Source organism: Cupressus sempervirens, chromosome 2 (assembly GCF_028749045.1).
Source record: "Cupressus sempervirens isolate cs-2001-9-10 chromosome 2, ASM2874904v1, whole genome shotgun sequence".
Classification (NCBI taxonomy): domain Eukaryota; kingdom Viridiplantae; phylum Streptophyta; class Pinopsida; order Cupressales; family Cupressaceae; genus Cupressus; species Cupressus sempervirens.
This window is the reverse complement of record NC_143119.1, coordinates 397,056,151-397,077,173: the sequence shown is the minus strand read 5'-3', so window position 1 is coordinate 397,077,173 and position 21,023 is coordinate 397,056,151. Positions and strand designations below refer to the sequence as shown.

Sequence of the window (21,023 nt, the reverse complement as noted above, 5' to 3'; positions counted from 1 at the left end):
TCATATTTTCTATTTTCTTGACACATAAATATACTTCTTTCCAAAATATGTTATATTCAAACAGTTATTGATCTTTTTTAGTTTTTTTGCTATTGCATATTATGTCGTAGTTTGTAAGGTCAATTGTTTTTCCTTGAATGTTTCCAGAATAGAATGCATTTTCATATTCAATGCTCATATTTTAAGTGAACTAACTTTTAATTGTTCTTGTATTCAACTTTTATAATATGGTCAACAAATTTGAATTGTTCTGCTTCAAATATTGTTTTACACCTTTACAGTATGGAAGGTACCAGCGTCAAATACTAGTAGAACAGCTGAATAACAAGTGGAAGCGTCATATACTCAACACCTTGGTATGCTATCTTCTCCAAGTTGGTTGTAATGATAAAGCATTTTTTAATTGTTTCCCTGCATGAGCTGGAACATCTAAGATGATCACCACAACTTAGTGTTGTAGTAGGTTGTTATATAATATGGATGTATTCACTTTCTGATTTTACATTGATGTGGCAGCCAACTACTCCTTTAGAGCCATGTGAGTGGTTTAACAAGCTTTTAATGGCGGTTTGGCCCAACTTTATCGAGCCTAAGCTTTCAGACAGATTTGTGAGAATTATGCTGGTTAGTTATCTTTACCCTGATAATGATTTTCCAAAAAAATAATGCATTTTGGGAGGACATAAATTAACAATTGTGACAATAAATTCAGTGAACCCATCTTGCATGCTTATAATTCTTTTAAATTTCCGAACTGTGAAGAGACATTGAATATAAAGAAGGATTCCTAACTAGTGTCCAATTCTGAGTTCTTATAGTCATTTATTTCTGGCAATGCATCTGTTTATAGAATTTGATACAGAATTTCATTTCCTGTTTTACAATGAAGGTAAGCTTTCTGACTTGTGAAAGGTGATTATCAATTAAGGACGGACAACCTCATATTTTCTATTCATTATTCATAACCTTTTGAAAATTAATACTCATTCTTCTCAGTGCTTAGTGTTCAATGTTGTTGGTAGATAACATGAGCACTATAACATAATTAGGTGATCCCATTGATCATTGTCCTGAGTTCCATACGCATGCCCGTAGTGCTTGGTCTTGCAAAGGTATTCTTACGGGGGGACTCTTTTCTATATCGTTGGAGCATATGTTCTCTAGCACAGCGCAGGTTGTTTCTCTAACACAGCGCAGGCAGGTTCTCTAGCAACAGCATCATACTCTGTCGGATTCCTGGGTTGATACGCTGTTGTTTTTGGACAAAACATTTAGTGCACCAAGGAGAACTTTGATCTGCATCCAGCAGACACCTACAAGGCACAGGGTCAGGACAGGAAATAAGGACGCGGTCTCTATCAACTGATCAGTGTAGGGGCAGATTTAAGGGTTTGGTCGGTAGTCTTGGCAACCGGTGGGACCACCCAGTGCTAAAGGCTTTGCTATTACTAGTGGGTCCATATTTGCGGGCTTCTAGATGATGACTTTGTTTGCTATGGTGTCTCTCTCTTTCAGTGGGCTCCAGTTCGGTTCCATTTGAAGACAACATTATGTGCCTCCAATAGGCAGACAGGCAGATCCCAGGTACGCCTTTTCCCTTTTTCTTACATCTGATTTTGCACCTGTTCAGGCTTCCTTTGTTACTTCTCCTGGCATTGGTAAATTTACAACGGTAAAACAATAAAAAATCTATAACAAGACACCAGTGGGAACGATATGGTCCTCATGGAAGGAACAAACGGGGAAATCACAGAAACATCTGCAGAGAAGATACTTGTACAAGTATCATTGATTGATCAACTTAAGATAAGAGAGGCACAGTCAGAACTTGATTGGTCCACCTTGCAAAACATAGGATCTGATAGTAACAGGGTGGCAGAGAATCAGATAGTCAGGGCACCCGTAACAGCAGAACAGCAAACAAGTCTGGAAGAAGCTACGAAACACAATGACATCTCTGGCAATAGTGGCTTGGTCCTGACATACGGGGATAGTTTAATGCACAGCAGCATCATCAAGTGGAATCAAGGGAGCTTCCTCATTCTTCCAGGACCCTCAGCCGGACACACGAGTTCATTCAATCTTGGAGGGACAAATGGTAATTTATCCACAAACACTTTGAGCTTATCACAAGCCAGCGGACCACCCATAGGAGGGAACTACATCTATGTGAATGCCAAACAATATAAAAGAATAATTAGGCGGAGAAAGATACGAAAGTTAAAAAATGCAAAAAGAGGGAAGTTAGTAGCTTTACTTCCGAAACCAATTTCACAAACCCCAGACAGCGCAAGGGAGGGAGAACAAAGTCTGAGGCCGATTGAAATCTCTAAAACAATTAAGCGGTTTGATAATATCAAAGATATTAACGGTAAAGGGAAGATGGATAATTCTCAGGTGATAGACACAGTGGAGGATGGGCTACCAAATAATTACAGTCCCACAAGGACACCTATGACGTGGTATCTAGACATCTTTGTGAACGATTTAGTAGCTATGAAGGAAAGGGTGTGGGCACTTAAAGAGAGAAGCCAAATAGAAAGTATCACAATGAAAAGAGTTACTGAGGATAACTAGAAGCTGGCAGCGGAGGTCAAGTCACTTAGAGAACAAATTCAAAAAATATGGAAAAATGAGAGTATGAATTAATATTGCTAAAGAAAGAAGTAGGGGAAAAGAGGACAGCAGCAAGTACTACGGGAGAAGGAGAGGCTACGGAAGCAGACAAAAACCCGCAAATGAAAAATATACAAGATGCCATGGCCAATATGGAAATAAAAGAGAATCAACTTAGAGAACAAATCAAAGAAGTTAGATCATGGGCTAACATAGTAAAGGGGCTAGCAAACACTCCTATTGACAACATAGAAAAACAAGTTTGGAGACAGATTAGAGAGGAAAAAGAAAGAAATGAGAAAGCAACAAATATCGTCATCAAAGGGCTACGAGACTATGGAGAATAGGAGAAAACAACGGATTTAGTTAAAGACTTCTTTGATGACCTCACCGTAACTCAGCAAGAAGAAAGGAGGAAGGAATGGGAAAAAGTGAAAACAACAAGAGAAAACGACAAGTGGGCGTGGCTGCAAAATGGCAAAGCCCAAATCAGCGACAAAATCACACGCAATAAATAGGAACTCGGGCCCACCCAGGAACATTTAACTATAGTTAGCTGGAACTGTAGAGGTTATCCTTGGAGAAGAGGACCTGGATTAGGGCCGATAGCTAAAGATAATGACATCATTATACTTATCGAGACTCATGAACATGATGGATGTAGGGTTCCAGATTTTGAAGGGTATAAGAAGGTATCACTGTGGAATCAGAAGATAGATAATGGCAAGGGGCATGGAGGCATCACCGTTTTAATAAAAGAAACTTGGAGCAGATTTGTAAACTTAGAGAATGAAGATGTAAACAAGCAGTATATTTGGATAAAAATAACAGAGAATCAGATTTCTACAAGGGTGGCTGTCTGTTACTTTGCTCTAAAAGGCTCAAAAAAATATAAAAAACATAGATTGGATCGAGAAGACCCGTTCGTTGCACTCAAAAAAGACACAGCAGCCTTTAGCTCTTTAGGGGAAATAATGATAATAGGGGATTTTAGTGCTAGAACAACAAACAACCAAACTCTCAATCTTAAGGAGAGTTACAATGAAAGCAGAGACCCAGTTTGGCTCGAAGAAGAAGGGATACAAAAATGGGAAAGATCTTCACAGGATAGCATAGGAAAGATTAATCATTTTGGTGCTGAATTACTAGGCTTATGCTGCCTATATAACATGGTCATATGCAATGGTATGGAAAAGTGGCCTAAATCAGGTGGAATCACATGCAAAAGATACAATGGACAAAGTGTTGTTGATTATGTTATATGCTCGCAAGACTATGTCGCAAAGATAATTAACTTTGAGATAGAGGATTGCCCCATGGAGTTAAAATCTGATCATAACCCCATCTTGATAAGGGTGGCCACTCACTTTAAAAATCAACATATTGTCCCAAAACCTTTACAGAAGAGGAAGATGATTACGATCGGCAAAGTTTTAATGACACAAGAAAACCCTGATACTTTCCAAGACTCTCTTTTGTGGCTGTCTAGGGTTCCGGGAAACCATCTCGAGTCTGAAAAACAACATTTCATGGACAAGGATAATCTTGTTCTTACTATCATTAAAGCATTGGAGGAGTGTAAAAGATCTAGGGCCACAAGAGAAGCCAAGAACACTTTTCCGGCCAATCCTTGGTTTGATGAGGAGTGCAAAATGGCAAAAAGGAATTGGAAAAAGAACATGAACAAAGAAAGTAGAAAGGAGTATGATCAGCTGATTAAAAAGAAGAAAGAAGAGTATGTGAACAAGAGAAGAATCGAGTTGATTAATCTTGGTAAGAATAACCCCAAAAATTTTTGGAAAGAGCTTCAGCAGAGAAAAACTCAGATAGAGAATAACATAACAGGAACCAAATGGCTGGAATATGCCAAGACTCTCTACGAATGTGATCTAGGAGAACGGAGAACCATGGAAACAAAGACTACAGGGGAGTTATTCAACGAAAAGGATATTATTCAAGGCATAAGGAGGTTAGCTGTTGGTAAAGCGCAAGATATAGATGGGCTACAAGTGGAATACTTAAAATAGGGTGCTGAAACCCTCACACCACACATCACTAAGATTTTCAATAGTGTCAATAGAGAAGGTTTCCCTGTAAAATGGGCAACAAGTGTGGTGATCCCACTCCACAAAAGTGGAGATATAAACAATCCTTCTAATTACCGAACCATCATGATCAATCCACTATTTGGCAAGTTATTTGGCAGCTTGGTAGAACAAAAAATCAGCAACTGGGCTTAAACAGAAGGCAAACGTGCAAAAGGGCAAGCAGGCTTTAGACCGAAACACTCTACTATAGATCACGGCATCACTCTCAGACATTTGATAGAGAAAGTTTGGGACACTCTGAGGAACGAGGCTTTTTGTTGTTTCGTGGACTTTAAAAAAGCATTTGACATAGTGCCACGTAATAAACTATGGGATAGAATGGTAGAGTTGGAAGTTCCTAAAGAACTTAGGTCAGCGGTTTACAGATTATATGAGCAGGTCAAAGCTAAAATCAAAATGGCAGAAGGGCTATCTGAAGATTTTGACAGCAACATCGGGGTTAAGCAAGGGTGTCTGCTTTCGCCAACATTATTCGGGCTCTATATTGACAAGTTAGAAGAGTGGATAAACAAGACCAATGGTGAGGGGGTGTAGCTAGCCCACTTCGTGATAAGATTGCTCTTATATGCAGATGATCTCATAATTCTTGCTAGAACAGCTAAAGGTTTGAAAGAGCACTTGAAAGCACTAGAATTTTTTTGTCATGAAGTAGGAATGCAAGTTAACACTAGCAAAACCAAAATTATGATCTTCTCACTAAAGAAGAATAGGGGCATACAAGACAAGTTTCTATTTGAAAATAGCCTCCTTGAGATTGTAAAAGAGTACAAATACTTGGGTATCGATTTTCATAACAAACTCAATTGGGATACTTGCAGATTGAAAAGGATCCAAGGGGGCTGGAAGGCGTTATACTCTTTACAAAACAAGTGCAGGAATGCAGAATTATGGGGTTGGACGACCATGAAAACTCTTTTTGGTTTGCTGGTCACTCCGGTTATTCTATACGGATGTGAAGTGTGGGGCGGTAGTATGTCCGAATAGAAATGGCGACAAGTAGAAAGAATTCAAAAACACTTAATCACATGCAATCTTAAAGTCAAGACCACAGTTCCGTATGAAATCCTTTTGGCGGAGGTGGTTCCTTTCCATTAGAAGTCGTTGCATTGATCCGGATGCTAAGCTATTTAAAGAAAACCCAAGGTCTGGAAACACATCGTTGGCCCAAGTTGGTCATAGAGGAAAAACTTGTGAGGCGGAAAAGCACATGGATGAAGCAAAATGACAAATGGATGCGAAAATGGGATATCAACATCCAAACTTGCTCGGATAACATTAAAGAAATTAAGAAGTTTGTCAATGAAAAATTTCGCAATATTCTGTGGACAAGACACATAGGGCGGAAAAAATCTTATTACATTAAAGAATTTAATCCCACTTCTAGTCATGATGAAAAGGCCTATATAAGGGCACCTATTAACTGGAAAGCAAAAATGTTGATGGCACAACTTAGAACTAGTTCACATTAGCTGCGATGTGAAACTGGTAGATGGCAAGTTCCAAAGGAAGAGTGGGTAGACAAAACATGTTTATTCTGTAATATGGGAACAGTTGAGACAGAGCAGCACTTTGTCAAGGAGTGCTTGGCTTACAACGACATCAGATCTGATTATACAAAAATACTGCAGGACAAGGACTTCAACTATTTATTCGAGGAAGATCAAGTGAAGAGAACAGCGGATTTGATTATCAAACTTCAGAGAAGGAGAGACAAGTTAACCAAAACTTTGCAACTGACTAGTTTCGCTCCTGACTGGGGAGGGTGATTGCATGGGTCCCATAGACTACTTTAGTCTCGTGGACGTCATTAAAATCTATCATATCATATCATATCAATGCAATTGTATATGTTCCTCTAAATCCCGGGTTATAATTACTATTTGTTTGATGGTTATAAATAGATTTTTTTTTACAAATCTATTGTTATGTAAAGTCTCTTGATTAATAGCTTCGAGAATTTGTATCTTTACTTTCTATTGATCTTTGATATGGCTTTGAACTATCCATGAGACAACCTCGTATTGACATTTTCTCAAGTGCTTTATTTAACCTCAAGAAATGGTGTCATTTTTCAGCACAGATCCTCACAGTTTCCCTAGACTTGGAATGCTTGTTTTAGCTTTTCTTCTGTAAAATCTATTTTGGTTTGTCACCAAATTCTCACTAATATGGTATATCATGTAAAGGTTCATAGTTTTATATCGTGATAGGGCTGATTGTTGTAGTTAATTATTTACCTAGTTACACTTTACTTAAGCTTACTTAGGATAATGCATATGTGACACTTAAAGAAGATACACATTTGGTTGCACGCGTATGGGAGAAATTCCACTTTCGGTGGTGATATTAGTTATCACATTCCAGTTTATTAGTTGTCTACATCTCTGGTGCACTTTATCACTTTATCATCCTCCACATTGTTGCACATATTTGCACATACATAATTGCACATACATAATTGCACAATGGAGGATGTTTCACTTTTGTGGCATGTGGTTCCACCTTGTGTGGGCGATAAGTTATCTATTAATTTTCACGTTTTCTTTTATTGCCTTGCCTATATAAGCAAACACATCTAAATTGTAATTAGTTCAATTATTACATCATTGACGAGAATATGATTTATTCTTGTCTATGTTGTTTTCTCTTGATTTTGTGTTATTCATTGGCCTCTAGATCTTGGGTTGTTGCTATAGGAAACTTCTTACATGGTATTGGAACTATTATAGCGTGCCTTCGCATAGTTGTCTTGGAGAGATCATTGTGCATTCCAAAGAGAGCAGATTGGTAGGTTTTAGGACAAACGATCTTTAGGAATGTCTTAGACCAAATCAAAGCTCACCTTTGCATCTGAGAGGGTGTTTTGGTGAACTTTCACTATAAACTTGCCCATATTAGGTGAAAATGGTTTTGGGGCAATTTTGTTCACGTAGGCAATTTGTAGGGTTTGGCGTACACTGTACGATTTGTGGAATATATATATATATATATATATATATATATATATTCATGCAATCTACATTTTATTTGCAATTTTATTTTATGTAAAAGTTTTAAAATAAAAGAATCATTATTGGGGGGTTTGCATGCCCCCCTTGTCAATGTTGTCTTTTTTTGTAGAAACCATTACCCTTGTCTTTTTTTGTAGAAACCATTAATTGTTGTAGGGCTTTTTGTACGTTGTCATGAAAGATTCCCAACACTCCTCCCATCAACCTCCATCAATATTTCTCTTGACACACCCTCTCACCAGCAACAAAACCATGCGGCCAATGATCGAACGTGGATATCTATATAGTAAAACTAGTCCATGACACCGCCACCCACTTTTACCTATGAGCTTGTGGGCTCGCCCACGACAAACATGAGACTAACCATCCACAGTCTCCTCCTAACCACACGATGCAAGTTCACGCTGCTATGTGTAGACTACAATACATGTGAAAGTGAAATACATAACACTATCAACCTTTCAATGTCATCCACTATTAAGCTATGCAAAATTGTTACTTAGGTGGCACGCCACATGCCTAATTAGATTGTAGGAACAATTTGACATTTGCCACATGGCATATGGTCTTTTTTGTGGTGACTTTCATTAGGATGTCCAATTTAGTCTTGTGGCTTGATTGTAATGGTCATATGACATCAAATTTAATGTAGTGTTTTGCTAATGTCAATGTGTGTTGATATTTTTTTTAACCCTTGATGATTGAACTTTTCAATTTTACAGTTTAACTTTGAAGGCTCATATTTTGGACGTTTTGAAGCCTTTTTTCGTGCAATTTTTTTAAATTTGGGATAAAATCTTGACCTTTTCGCACCAGTGCATGTATTTTCTGATTTTGGTGGACAAGTTTCTCAAAACTGTCAATTTTTGGCAATCGTATTTGTCCAATCCTCAATTCTACAACTTCTACGGCTTTGTTTAGGCTTATACATAGACATTTTTTATTGCAAATTTTTTGGAAGTGCACGAGTGTTTGTCTATTCTCATTTTTGCTATCAGATTGTTGCCATTGTGAGTTGACATATTACTTTCGGACCTTAGTCTATTTTGGCACTTGTATTTGCTTGGATCTTTCAATGATCTTTTGCATTGTTCATTTGAATTTGCTATAGCCTATTTGATGCAGTTGTAAACATTGAAAATTCTATTTTGCTTTGTTTGCAAGTGGCAATTGCACATGCACTAAGTATGAAGTGCCAAAATCATATTGTTCTAGGGGAGGGGAGGGGGGGAGTCGTTCTTTGATTAAGTGAATTGGGGGGTGTCTTTTGTGCTTTTGCCTCTTTCTCCACTGTGCTCTTTTCATTTTTTTAGTCTTGGTTTCTCATAAGTTTCCTCCTTTTGGTCCACATAAGTATGCATCATGAAAATATTTCCTTGGAGTAAATAAATGGAGAAAGGACTAACTCAATATATTGGTGGAACTTCTGATGCACCATTTGACACATATTCCAATACATATTTTGTACGAGTCCACCAATTGTCATCTAAGACCAATGAGCCCTTTTGAATGTGGAGCCTTCCCTATACCCCATTAGTTGCAAATAACTATTTGACTCAATTCCCCCCTTGCACTTTGAAAACTCGTCTCACAACAATAGTATGAGATGAAAATTGGGTCTCAAAAACCTAAGTTTATAACAATATTAATATGTAAATAATACATTCAAAAATAATAAATACTAAGCAAATTTATATACAAATTGATAAATGAACTTGACATAAATAAAGTTAGATAAATAAATTAAATTTAGTGTTTAACTTCTCGAGAAAGATTTGAATGCCGATCGTGACATTTGGTGGTTTGTCACAAATATTTGGATCTCCTCGCCCTCTTCCTATATTTGTTTCACCCACTCTATTTAAGAGCCAATTTGTTCCATTACCAAGTTGAGGGAGCATATGGTGCATGGTGTCTACAAAATGTGCTCATATCAACCCCCAACCAAAGCACTTGCATGCCTACACTGTGATTACTTGGACCACATTCTCACTACCCACCATCTTTATGGACTCAATGAAAATTTAGGAAATCAAATGTGTCACTTCCACTTCCACTTCCACTTTATAATTAACTGCCTAAAAAAATTGCTCCTTTGGGGTATTTTGCAATAACATTATCAATGGACAGTTTCTAGCAAAGTTGAAAAACTCAAAGTAGGCAATATCTCGATTGGTCCAAAAAAATTGAAATTAGTGGAATCGCCAAAAACCTGGCAAAAAATTCAACACTAAATCAACACTTTTATCAAACATTTGAAAATATACAATTTCTTAAAATATTCTTAAACCACACACGTACAACAGATTTTAGAGATACTCACCATATGCTAATCAAAGTTTTAAGTTAAATACATAGCAATTAAAGCTTAGTAGATTAACATAGAATCATATACCAAAAACTAGTACAACATTTGAATTAAAATAAGTTCAATACATATAGAAGTTAAACTCCATATATCTACAACTTCTAAATACATATTAAGTTCAAGTTTCAGTATCAATGAAATCTGGAAGTAGAAATCATAAATTGCATCCAAAAGTAAAGCTCAAAAGATATCGCTGCTGCTGCATGGGTGGTGCTGAAGTAGTTGCAGAATCTTTAATAGGTGCCTCAGGGTCAACAAAAGGCTTTGATGGATGACCAAGCTCATGTTCCTCCCCACGTGTTGTCACTTTTGTATCCCAATTGTTTGCTGCTGTCTCAAACTTAGCTAGCTGCTCATTAGTCAATGAAGGATCCACATACTCAAATACATTATCACCATGAAGTGGAGCAACCCAACTTGCTGAATATGGATCAAACTCATCAAAGTCAAGTGCTTCATATGAAGCTTACCCTTGCACCTTCTTTCGTGCAATCGAAGGTTGTACTGCACAAAAACCAAGTCATTCAATTTGCATTCCTTTGTGTGTATGTTCTCAAAAGTACTCCAGTTTTGCTCGTAACCAAAAGCACTACAGGCCTGCAATAATATTCAGATGGCAAGTTTTTGAAGATTAGGTGTAGTGGTGTCATAATCTTCCCACCACAGATCTGCAAAGATACAAAAATCCATTTATAATGTGGTAAAGATTTCAATAAACTTAATGAATGAAATAAATGGTATAATAAAATTAAACACATGTTCTTTTTTACCTATATCCAACGTGCATCTCCTACGTTTGCAATCAGGTGAAGAAAACAATGACCCCTCTTCCCTCTTGTAGTTCTGTAACTCATCAAGTATGAGGCCTTGAAGGTCCAAATAGGCAATCAATCTCCGATTACATTTGTCAAGACCAACTTGAATGTCTACATCTGCTCTGAAAGTGTCATAGAAATATAACTTGGGGTTCAAGTAGTAGGCAAATGCATGAATATGTTGGTGGAGTTGTCGGTTCCACCTACGATCGATTATGTTCCATATGGGTCTATATTTGGTCTTATTTGACCTATACAAGTTTTGAATGACCTCTTTGGTCCTATCTATGACCTTATTTAGATACCCCATGGGGTTTTTATCCCCATCCACTATTCGTAGAACCCTCAATAATGGTTCTGATGCCTGAAGATAAAAAAACTTATACAAAAATCAGTGAATAGCAACATTTGATTATTAAATAATAAATCATCAATCAAGACTTGAAAATTTACGTTGATGATCTCCATTAGCTTTCCAAATCTAACACCAAACACAACCTTCACAACCTTCTCAGCTTTAGGCTTCTCTTGGCATAAGGACTCTCCAACCAGTTCTCACTCACAAACATTTTCCTCAAGTTGGGCAATGTGGTTAATATGCTCTACAAGGTGAGAAATTTAGTAGCAAAGCATGTGACCCTCAATCGTATAAGATCCTTAGCATTAGTGTGCTATCTTATAAGACTTAGGACCCATGTGTGGTTGTAAACACACTTTGTGATATTCCTCCCATCTTTAACAATCTTCCTCACCCTACTTAGTTTTCCTAGTTTCTCAAGGAACAAATCAAGACAATGGGTAGCATAAGGGCTCCAAAATAATGTGGGATGCCTATCCATTAGAAGTCTACTGACTACTATATATGCAACTGCATTATTAGTCACAATCTGGATGACATTACTTACTTCCACTTCCACCAACACCTCATCTAACATGTTGCACAAAGTCTCTACATTTCTCACTTGTTCAAAGACATATATTGATTTTAGAAGTACTAACTGTCCCCGTAAAACAACTAGAAAGTTGATGAGCGTCCTATTCTTACCATTTGTCCACCCATTAGATATAGTAGTGTAGCCTTTCTGTTCCCAAACTCTTCTTTGCTCTTCCACAAGTTGATGAATGCTTTCGACCTCATCGTGTAATAATGGTCCACTCACCTCATAATGAGTTGGGGGCTTGAACCCCTTACTAGATATGGAAATCATAGTGACCAATTGATCCCAATATGTTCTGCATAAAGCATTGAAGGGAATATTGTTATACTACCAAAATCTTGCAATTGCTACCCTTGTCTTTACATGCATCTCTTTGTTCCATATAATGCCTAGAAATTTAGGTCGAGCACCTAGAGTGTTACTTGGAATCAAAAAGTCTGATATATAGCTGCCCACATTTCCCAATCCTCATATCTGTGGCCCAATGGAAGAAGAAGCTTGTGCACCTGTTTGTAACCCTGTAGAAGTAAAATCCCCCAATGGGGCTTCTATGACCTCTAATGTCCTCTTTTTTGCTGCCCTCTTTTGTGCATATGTTGAAGGCTTGCTAGAGCCTCCCTTGTAGCCTCTTACGGACATTTATCACACAATGTAATATCATTGCATGGAATCTGCACAAGGTAATATTTAAATCAGCTTATGCTTTTACTTATCTCCTCAAGGCAATTGATGCATTTGCCATCTTGATTTGGTCTTGGGGTCCCATGTTTCCATAAAGGGTCCCTCTTTCTGTCACCAACGATTTTCTATAGGTATTGATATTGGATGTTAGAGAATGTAGCTGTGATAGAGATCTTTATCTTTAGAAATATGGATGTTATTATTGTTATGGTCACCTTCAGCTGAAAAGGACATTAATGATAAATTGTAATATTAAATGTAAAGGCGTGTAATACAACATGCATTGAGGTATGAAAATACAAACATTTGTATTTGAAAATCAAGAGTCATCTTTTGAGAAATTGAAGAGACCTTCAGTTGTAATGTGGAGTCTCTCTATGTGTTATACATATCACATCAAGTGAAAGGCATTGTACACTTGAATATTTTATTATCAATAAAGTGATCTTTTGTTGTGTGGTTGGATTTTCTTCTTCATAGTGGAAGGGTTTTCCCAGGGTAATTTCAGATGTTTATTGTATCTATTTTGTCTCTTCCTTATTGCTGTTTATCTTTATTTTTTGGGCTCAAAACTTAACATGGTATCAGAGCCAGGTTGATAACAACAATATAGAAATGTTGAAATATGGTAGCTGTGAGAGAGATCACGTTGCTCTCAGCTCTGCAATTTTGTTGATCCCTTCTGGTGCTGGAGTAGATTATTATTATTATTTTCAGTATGTTCCAGCTAGTGTCGTTCTGCTCTTTTCTTTCAGTGGATATGGTGGACTTTCCTTTTGTTCCTCAGTGTATGTGGAGGCTTTTAGTATGGGTGGAACCATTTTTTTTCAGTTTCTCTGACCATTCACATCCTTATTATAATTCAAGCTCTTCATTATGACTTGTTGGTTATGAGAGAGACACTTATCTTCGTATCTCTCTTCTTGAAGATGTTATTCCGTTTTCCTATTTTGTTTTTCGAAAGGCATCTTGGTATTGTGATCTTTTCATGATGATAATCAGCAGTGACAAGTGACATATACAAAAAAAGCATTTTTCTGAGCTTTTGGTAATATTATACATTGGAGGATTTTATCAGGCCAGATTTTGTCTCTAGTCTATTTTGTTCTTTTGTGAAATCAATAGTATGAGGCTGTCAATTTCTTCGAAGGTTCTGATTTATTTTGAGCAATGCTTTTTGGTAATTTGCCCATGGGTCTTCGAGTTGGGTCTCTTTCTATATGCTCGTGTACGTTTTGTATTGTTTTTTTGTCCCATGTGTAGGAGGGAGTTTATTGTCTATCTCACCACGTCTTTTAAAAGTATGCTCAGCTTTGATCGCCATGAGGATAAATTAATCTAGTCTCCAATGCTGGCTTCCACATCACAAGCTTCTTCCACATCGTTTGATTTGCACAGAGGGATCTGTTAGTATGCAATGTCAGCTTGGCTTGGTAAGTGCTCCACCGCAAAGATTATAGATGCATGTATGATAAAGAATCATTTGTCTTTTGTTTAGAATACGATTCTATAGTATCATTAAATATGAATGCCAACAGAAGTCGTCGGGATTTTCTATTCCTTCTCTTCTATTCCGTTTGTAATAAAATAATGTTTTTTGTATGTTAAAGGACGACTCTTAAAAGGCATAGGTGATCACGTACTTAAGTGTTTTTTTTGGTGCCCTGTCTTGTAATTGATATTACAGTTCGTGTCTGTTATTAGGGTTAAGCTTCTCATAGCTATCAAATTTCAGTAGAATGTGGAGAATCTTTTGTTATCTGTGCTATGTAGAAGTTGTTAGCTTTTATCTGTATCTTCCATGTGAGTTTTGTCCAATATTTCTTGTTGCAAAGGTGATGATCTCTTGTGGCAAAAAGGGGTATAAGCATGCAGATTTAGATATATTGGACAATGCTTCATTCTAATGACCATTTGCTAAGGGACTTTGATGATGTTCGTAATGCTGTAGGATACACTGATGCCAAGATGTCAGTTTAGCTCTTAGGGATACGTCCTGGGTGTCGATGTTTATTGACAACTTTCATCAGCCTATGTTTCTCTGGAGATGAATATTAAAATACACACAATTAAAAAAACATAAAATCTGCAGAAAGTTAGAGATAAGTATACCAAGATTATATCTTGGAACTGTATTAAAATTTCTGACAATGCCATCAAAGGTATTGTTCATCAGGTGAAGTAAAGTTTCAACAATTGGGTGGAAAGATAATGGAGATCAAATCTGATAAGACAATCAGACATAAGTTTTTTCATATTCTTGAATCTTGAATATTGATCATGAATTTTATGTATGAATATAATTGTAAATAATATGCTTTTCCATTGATGTTTTTGATAGGTTGATCTCTCTTGATTGTTGGATGCATCAAGAAATAATAAGATTATTAGAGACTATATGCAAAGGAACAATTTCTTACAGTCATGGTAGCAAACTCACGATGCATATTTGCACATGAGATTCAGAGGTTGCCTTGATTTTCAGAGGGAGATGTTTAGTCTCAGAGGAAGGTTACATCCACTATCTTATTGTAATCAAAATAGCTCTTGATTGAGAGGGAGCATTTGTATATTTTGATTGAGAGGGAGCGTTTTTATACATGCTGTTAATGTTTTGGTATTTGAGACTTGTTGAAAATTCTCAGCTTTGATTTCCTTGTTGATTACGAGTTCTTATTCATGCAAAATTAATGATAGTTATATGGTCAACGTGATAACTCTTTCACTTATGAGAGGTTCATAGTAAGCATCATGTAGAGAGGGTCCACTATGTTATCACGTTGAGAGATTCCGTGATGGGAGTTGGAAGTCATGTTGAGGGAGTCCATGAGTGTATCATGTTGAGCTAATCTGTGATAAAATGCTAGTTGTAAACCTTCTAACTTCTCATGTTCACATTGAGAGAGTCCGTGATAAAATGCTGGTTGTAACCTTGAGTGGTTTTTCATGTTGAGAGATTCCATGACAACATGATGGTGAGTGAGTTCGTGATGAAAGCTGATTGTGATTCTTGTAGGTTTGTCATGTTGAAAGATTTCATGACAACATCACTTTGAGTGAGTCTATGATGAAAGCTGATTGTGATTCTTGTAGGTTTGTCATGTTGAGAGATTCCATGACAACATTATGTTGAGCAAGTCCGTGATGAAAGTTGATTGTGATTCTTGCAGGTTTGTCATGTTGAGAAATTCCATGACAACATCACGTTGAGCAAGTCCATGATGAAAAGCTGATTTTGATTCTTGCAAGTTTTTCATGTTGAGTGATTTCATGAATTATGTTTTGGATCTATGTGATCAGAATTTATCGTTGACATTTTTGTTGCAGCCTTGTCTAGCTGGTCAGGTAAAGATCTCTCTCTCTCTCTCTCTCTCTCTCTCTCTCTCTCTCTCTCTCTCTCTAAGAAGGAGTGTTAGAGATTGTAGCTGCGATAGAGATCTTTGTCTCCAGAAATATGGACGTTATTATCCTTATGGCCACCTTCAGCTAAAAAGAACATTATGACAAATTGTAATATAAATATAAAGACGTGTCATAAAACATGCGTTAGAGGCATGGAAACACGAAGAGTTGTATTTGAAAATAAAGAGTCATGTTTTGGAAAATTGAAGAGACCTTTGGTTGTAATGTGAAGAGTCTCTCTATGTGTTATATATGTAATGGATCGTTACATGACATTCTCAATGAATTCCCTCCACCAAGATATACTTGGATCATTCTCAAGTGCACTTGGATCATAATATGACATTCATAGTAAACATCCTCCACCAAACATAGTTTGGATCATATTATATGACATTCATAAGGAATGTCCTCCACCACGTATAACTTGGATTGTGCTATGACACTCTTGACGAATTTTCTCCACCGAGTTTGCTTGGATCAAACAAATTATAACCATTCAATGTTCCACACTTGTATTGTGATCTAAAACAATATATTAATTATCTATTCCATGAATCTGTCTAAAACAACATATCAATAATTTGTTCATACGAATTATATATATAACCATTCAATGTTCCATATGTCTATTCTGATCTAAAACAATAGATTAATTATCTATTCCATGAATCTATCTAAAAAATATATATCAATTACTTTTTCATATGAATTATATGTTTCACACACACATATATAGAGATATATATAATCTTTGATTTAGATAATATAACTCATAATAATGTGAGAGGAACTTCGAATACTATATCATAAAACTTACCTCAATACATTGTGCACACACCCTCTTAGTATTGCCTTGGGGTCTCTCGTCAACGAGTGGACAACGTTTATATGCCTTCCCTTTAACCTTACTGGGTCCCACAATATAAACCTTTCATGCAAATAGGCTTGAATCAATAGTGAATTACAATAGGGAGTGTAGTCTTGTTGATGTCACCTTATGTGCCTTCCAATTGCTTCGCTGTCGTATCGTGATCCAATCTCATGTCATAGTATAAGTTCGATGCTTTCCCTTATTTAATCTTTCTCCTCATTCGTTGAGGTCTCCTTTGCTATACACGTGCCTCCCTCGTATTTGGTTCAATGACCCTGGATGTTGACTTTTGCAGGTGGTAATTACAATGTTTTTAGATTCCACATCATGCATTCATGTACTCATAGTTGTACACAAATGTTCATTGTTGCCATTGCTTGGGTTTCACAAGCGGATAGGGTGATTATGTTTTGGAATCCTTTGTGAATATCCTCCCTCATTCGATCTAACCCCTTACTTATATGTCGTCCATTCTATTGTCGCAGTTTGTGACCCCTCAACCCATGACTCATTAACTATTTACTTACTAAGCATGTTAGTTTATAGGTATAAAGTATAATTATTATGTCATCCAATATTATTATAATTGTCAATGGGCCCTTGGTCTATTGGTGAAGGTGAATGGTTCACAAAGAGCCCATCAAGAATCAAGTCTTGTTGAGTGCAAGGCTTCGACACCATAAGGGATGAGGCCGGGATCGTGCCCTAGGTGATTTTGACGGCGTGGATGCCCCTCAGTCCTTGGCTCTAAATTGAAGAGGTTTTAGGCACGAGTGGGCCCGTATCGGGTCCCTAAAATGCCCGTGGTGGCCTTCGCTGGTTGGTAGATCGGAGGCTTCGTGCCTTGCTGGGTTGCCTCACAGGTCTGAACGCTCCATAAAAAAATAAATTATTATAATTATGGACATTTATCAAAGGCAATATATTATTATTACTTTAATCAGTTATTTTTTTCCTATCATTAAGTATTGGTAGTAATTCAATATAGTATATTGAGTAATTTTATGAATTTATATTATGTCAATGTAAATTGTCAATATTAAAATGATCAAGGGGGAACAATAGTTTATTAAGAATGAATTGAATTTATATATTTGTATTAAAGTAAGACTTATATTTACAATAGTCATATGCTATTATGGGGTTATGACAATTTTCCCAAGGTAATTTTTGGTGTTTATTGTATTTGTTTTGACTCTTCCTTATTCTTGTTTAACTTTATTTTCTGGGCTCAAAACTTAACGCTGGAGGTCTACAAGTATAAGAATAAACAATCAAATATAGGTAAGTTTGAGATCAGACATGATTTATAACAATTTTTAAAACAATATGAATATATTTAATTTAACGACTAAATAAATTTAAAAAAAAATTTCCATTAATTTAATAAATTTTCATATTTTATTTATTAATTTAAAAATTTATTAAATACAATTATAAAATTTATATTGTTTATTAAATATTCAATAATATAGATTAAATTCATTAATTTATTAAAATATTTAAACTGTGTTTATTAATTTAATAAATTCAATTTTCAAACATTATACTGTATATTAAATATTTAGCAATATACACGAGGATAAAGAAAATTAATTGTGAGAAAAAAACCACAAATAAAGAGGACAACATGCAATCACAAGTCTATGTAATGACAGTGAAAAAAAATGAACAGTATGCAAAAGAAATTAGCCAAGTTTGTAGTGATTAAAAAAATCAGAAATACATTGTAATATTTAGTACTTATTTTTAACTACAGGGAAGCTGATTCTTACTCATCTCGGAATGACCTATCAGTTGGATTAAACAATCCTTCACTATTTCTTGTTATTCTAATTCAGAATTATAATGAGTATGATGATTATGCATCAAATTATTATTAATGATAGAGGGTGAGCGGGACACTGGCCTCAATATTTCTAAGTCAAATTGGTGAATTAGAGCATCTGCTATGTATACTTATGTTCTTACGTTCGTCCGGTTATACCAGACGAAGATAATTGTTGGAATGGGAATTCCCTTAAAATCTTTTGATGGCAAACTCACCAAACTACATCACAACAATTCCACTCGAATTCTACAGAATAATTTCAGTCGCTTCTTAACTGTGGTTTATCTCTGTTTGTTACTGTTTGACGCCTTGATATGGAATGCCCCTTTTTATAGTTTGTATATGATCATTCTCATATGCATAGTTTACGCTCAATAATGTTTTGGACATGTCTTTATTGTTCTCCCTCGGTCTATATCCGCTGCCAATGGACAATCAGAAGGTTATGCCATGAAAATTGATTGTTGCTAAAAAGGATTCCAATCCTGTTCCAACAATGGTAGGGACCAAAATTCAGAAGAATTTCTAAATATTTTGGACTTAGGCTATAGAGTCATCCCCAACACATAATATATTAAAACATTTGATTAAGAGATGGCAGATTTTCAAGCGGCTTATGACTTACTTTGTATATTATGGCCAACATATTATTTCTGCACCATATTTGTTGTCAAAACAAGGCCCAATAATATTTGGAATCCAATAATATGTTATCAAGGGAGTCCAAAACATTAATTCATGACAATTATAAATATTTTTGTGCAATCAAATGTGCGGCTTCATTGACTCATGACAGCCACGACGTTACTTTGATTCAGGACTATCATGAGAAATATTAATCCTGCCACTAATATATTCGCCACATAATACTTGAAGCTCTCTGTACATTTAACAATGTGGCTTTATTTATTTATTTATTTTTGTGCCTATTTCCCACTGCAGTGTCCGATATGGTCTTCATGCCTCCCTGTAGTGTTGACTAAACAAGATTTGCTTGCTATATATCTGGGTTAAGTCTTTGACCAAGATTACTCCACACACGCTTGTAAACTAGAGATTGCAACCAACTCCACAATCTTGGCATGAACTCAAAGTCGTCTAACTCTGTCTTGGACGGGTATACACTTAAGTCTTCCTGGCCTGATGCAGTGAATATCACTCCAGCTACTGAGACAAGGTATTGCGGGTAGAAAATGTTTCTTGAATCTCCAACTTTGCCCCTGCTTCCACGGTAATATAGTAGTAAAAAACATAAAACCCTGACTAAATATTTTAAGATATTAAATTAAAGCCTTCTGTGTTGTGTCTATAGGTTGCTGCGTATGAATATTAAAAACACAGTTAAACCTTCATTGCCTTTTGGATGAATTCTATTACTTCTTTTATTTGTACTTTTGTTAGCATCGCATTACATAGTTCCAAGGAATTAAATATTGCTGCCTTAGGAAATATATTAGTCATCCTTCATATGCAATGGATATTTGTTAAGTTTCATTGCTGTTTTGAATATGACTGTGCCTTGTGTTTATCGTGCCTCATCACTGGTTTGACACTCTTGCTTGGTTCCGTCAGTGCTTCATAGTTCATAACAGGTTCTTGTAGCTTTAATGATGATATCACAGGTTGGCAGAATCGGAGCTTCAATACCATTTGTTATGTCTCTAATTGGGAGCTTCAGTAATTTATTTTATGTTATTTTTCCAATTATAGACTAAATACATATATTTTTTTGTATATTTTTTGATATCTCCATGATGATTTCTCAAACTTCTATTGTTTTGTATGTATATTTTTTCATTCTAAGAGTCACGCCTTTAAATAATTATATTATATTGATAATATAAGTATGTTAATTGCTATATTAATAACAAATATTATATTAATAATATAGATCATATCAAATATATTAATATTAATATTATTACTTATAATGTGGAATATATTTATTTTATATATTTAGATTATTAATCTTGTAAGAATTTGGCTTAGGCCAGAATTCACCCAAGATCAAGGAACTCAAACACAAGCACAATAGTAGACCAATAGAGAGAGAGTATGATTAGAATGACGATATTCATTCAATATGTCATATATGCCATTACAGCCATTTCAGAGAGTACACTAGGAGTGCCTGTATATAAAGGCCTTTGGAGAGCTTCTAGAATGCATAGAAGTCAGCACTATGATAAGTCATACAACTAGGCACATGTCCACCAGATATGGGTTATCCTCCATTAAGCACGGAATTAAGTGCGATGATGTGAGGATAAGCTTACAATGGTGTATCACGCAAATTAATGGTGTAGACAACATGTGCTAAATTAAGAGTGCAGATAACTGTGTTGTCAACTTGACAACTCAGTGAATGATGCAAACTCC

General features: G+C 36.0%; 1 protein-coding gene across 2 annotated transcripts in view; it reads left to right on the top strand.

Moving 5' to 3' along the window:
• The window catches only part of ATSYTF (C2 domain-containing protein), a 165,957-nt gene that overhangs the window by 2,818 nt on the left and 142,116 nt on the right, over positions 1 to 21,023 (top strand). For both annotated transcript variants that reach the window (XM_089813889.1, XM_089813890.1), the window contains exons 2-3: positions 282 to 356; positions 517 to 624. In XM_089813889.1, the coding sequence (XP_089670015.1) occupies positions 282 to 356; positions 517 to 624 (183 nt within the window). The remainder of the gene's footprint in view (positions 1 to 281; positions 357 to 516; positions 625 to 21,023) is intronic.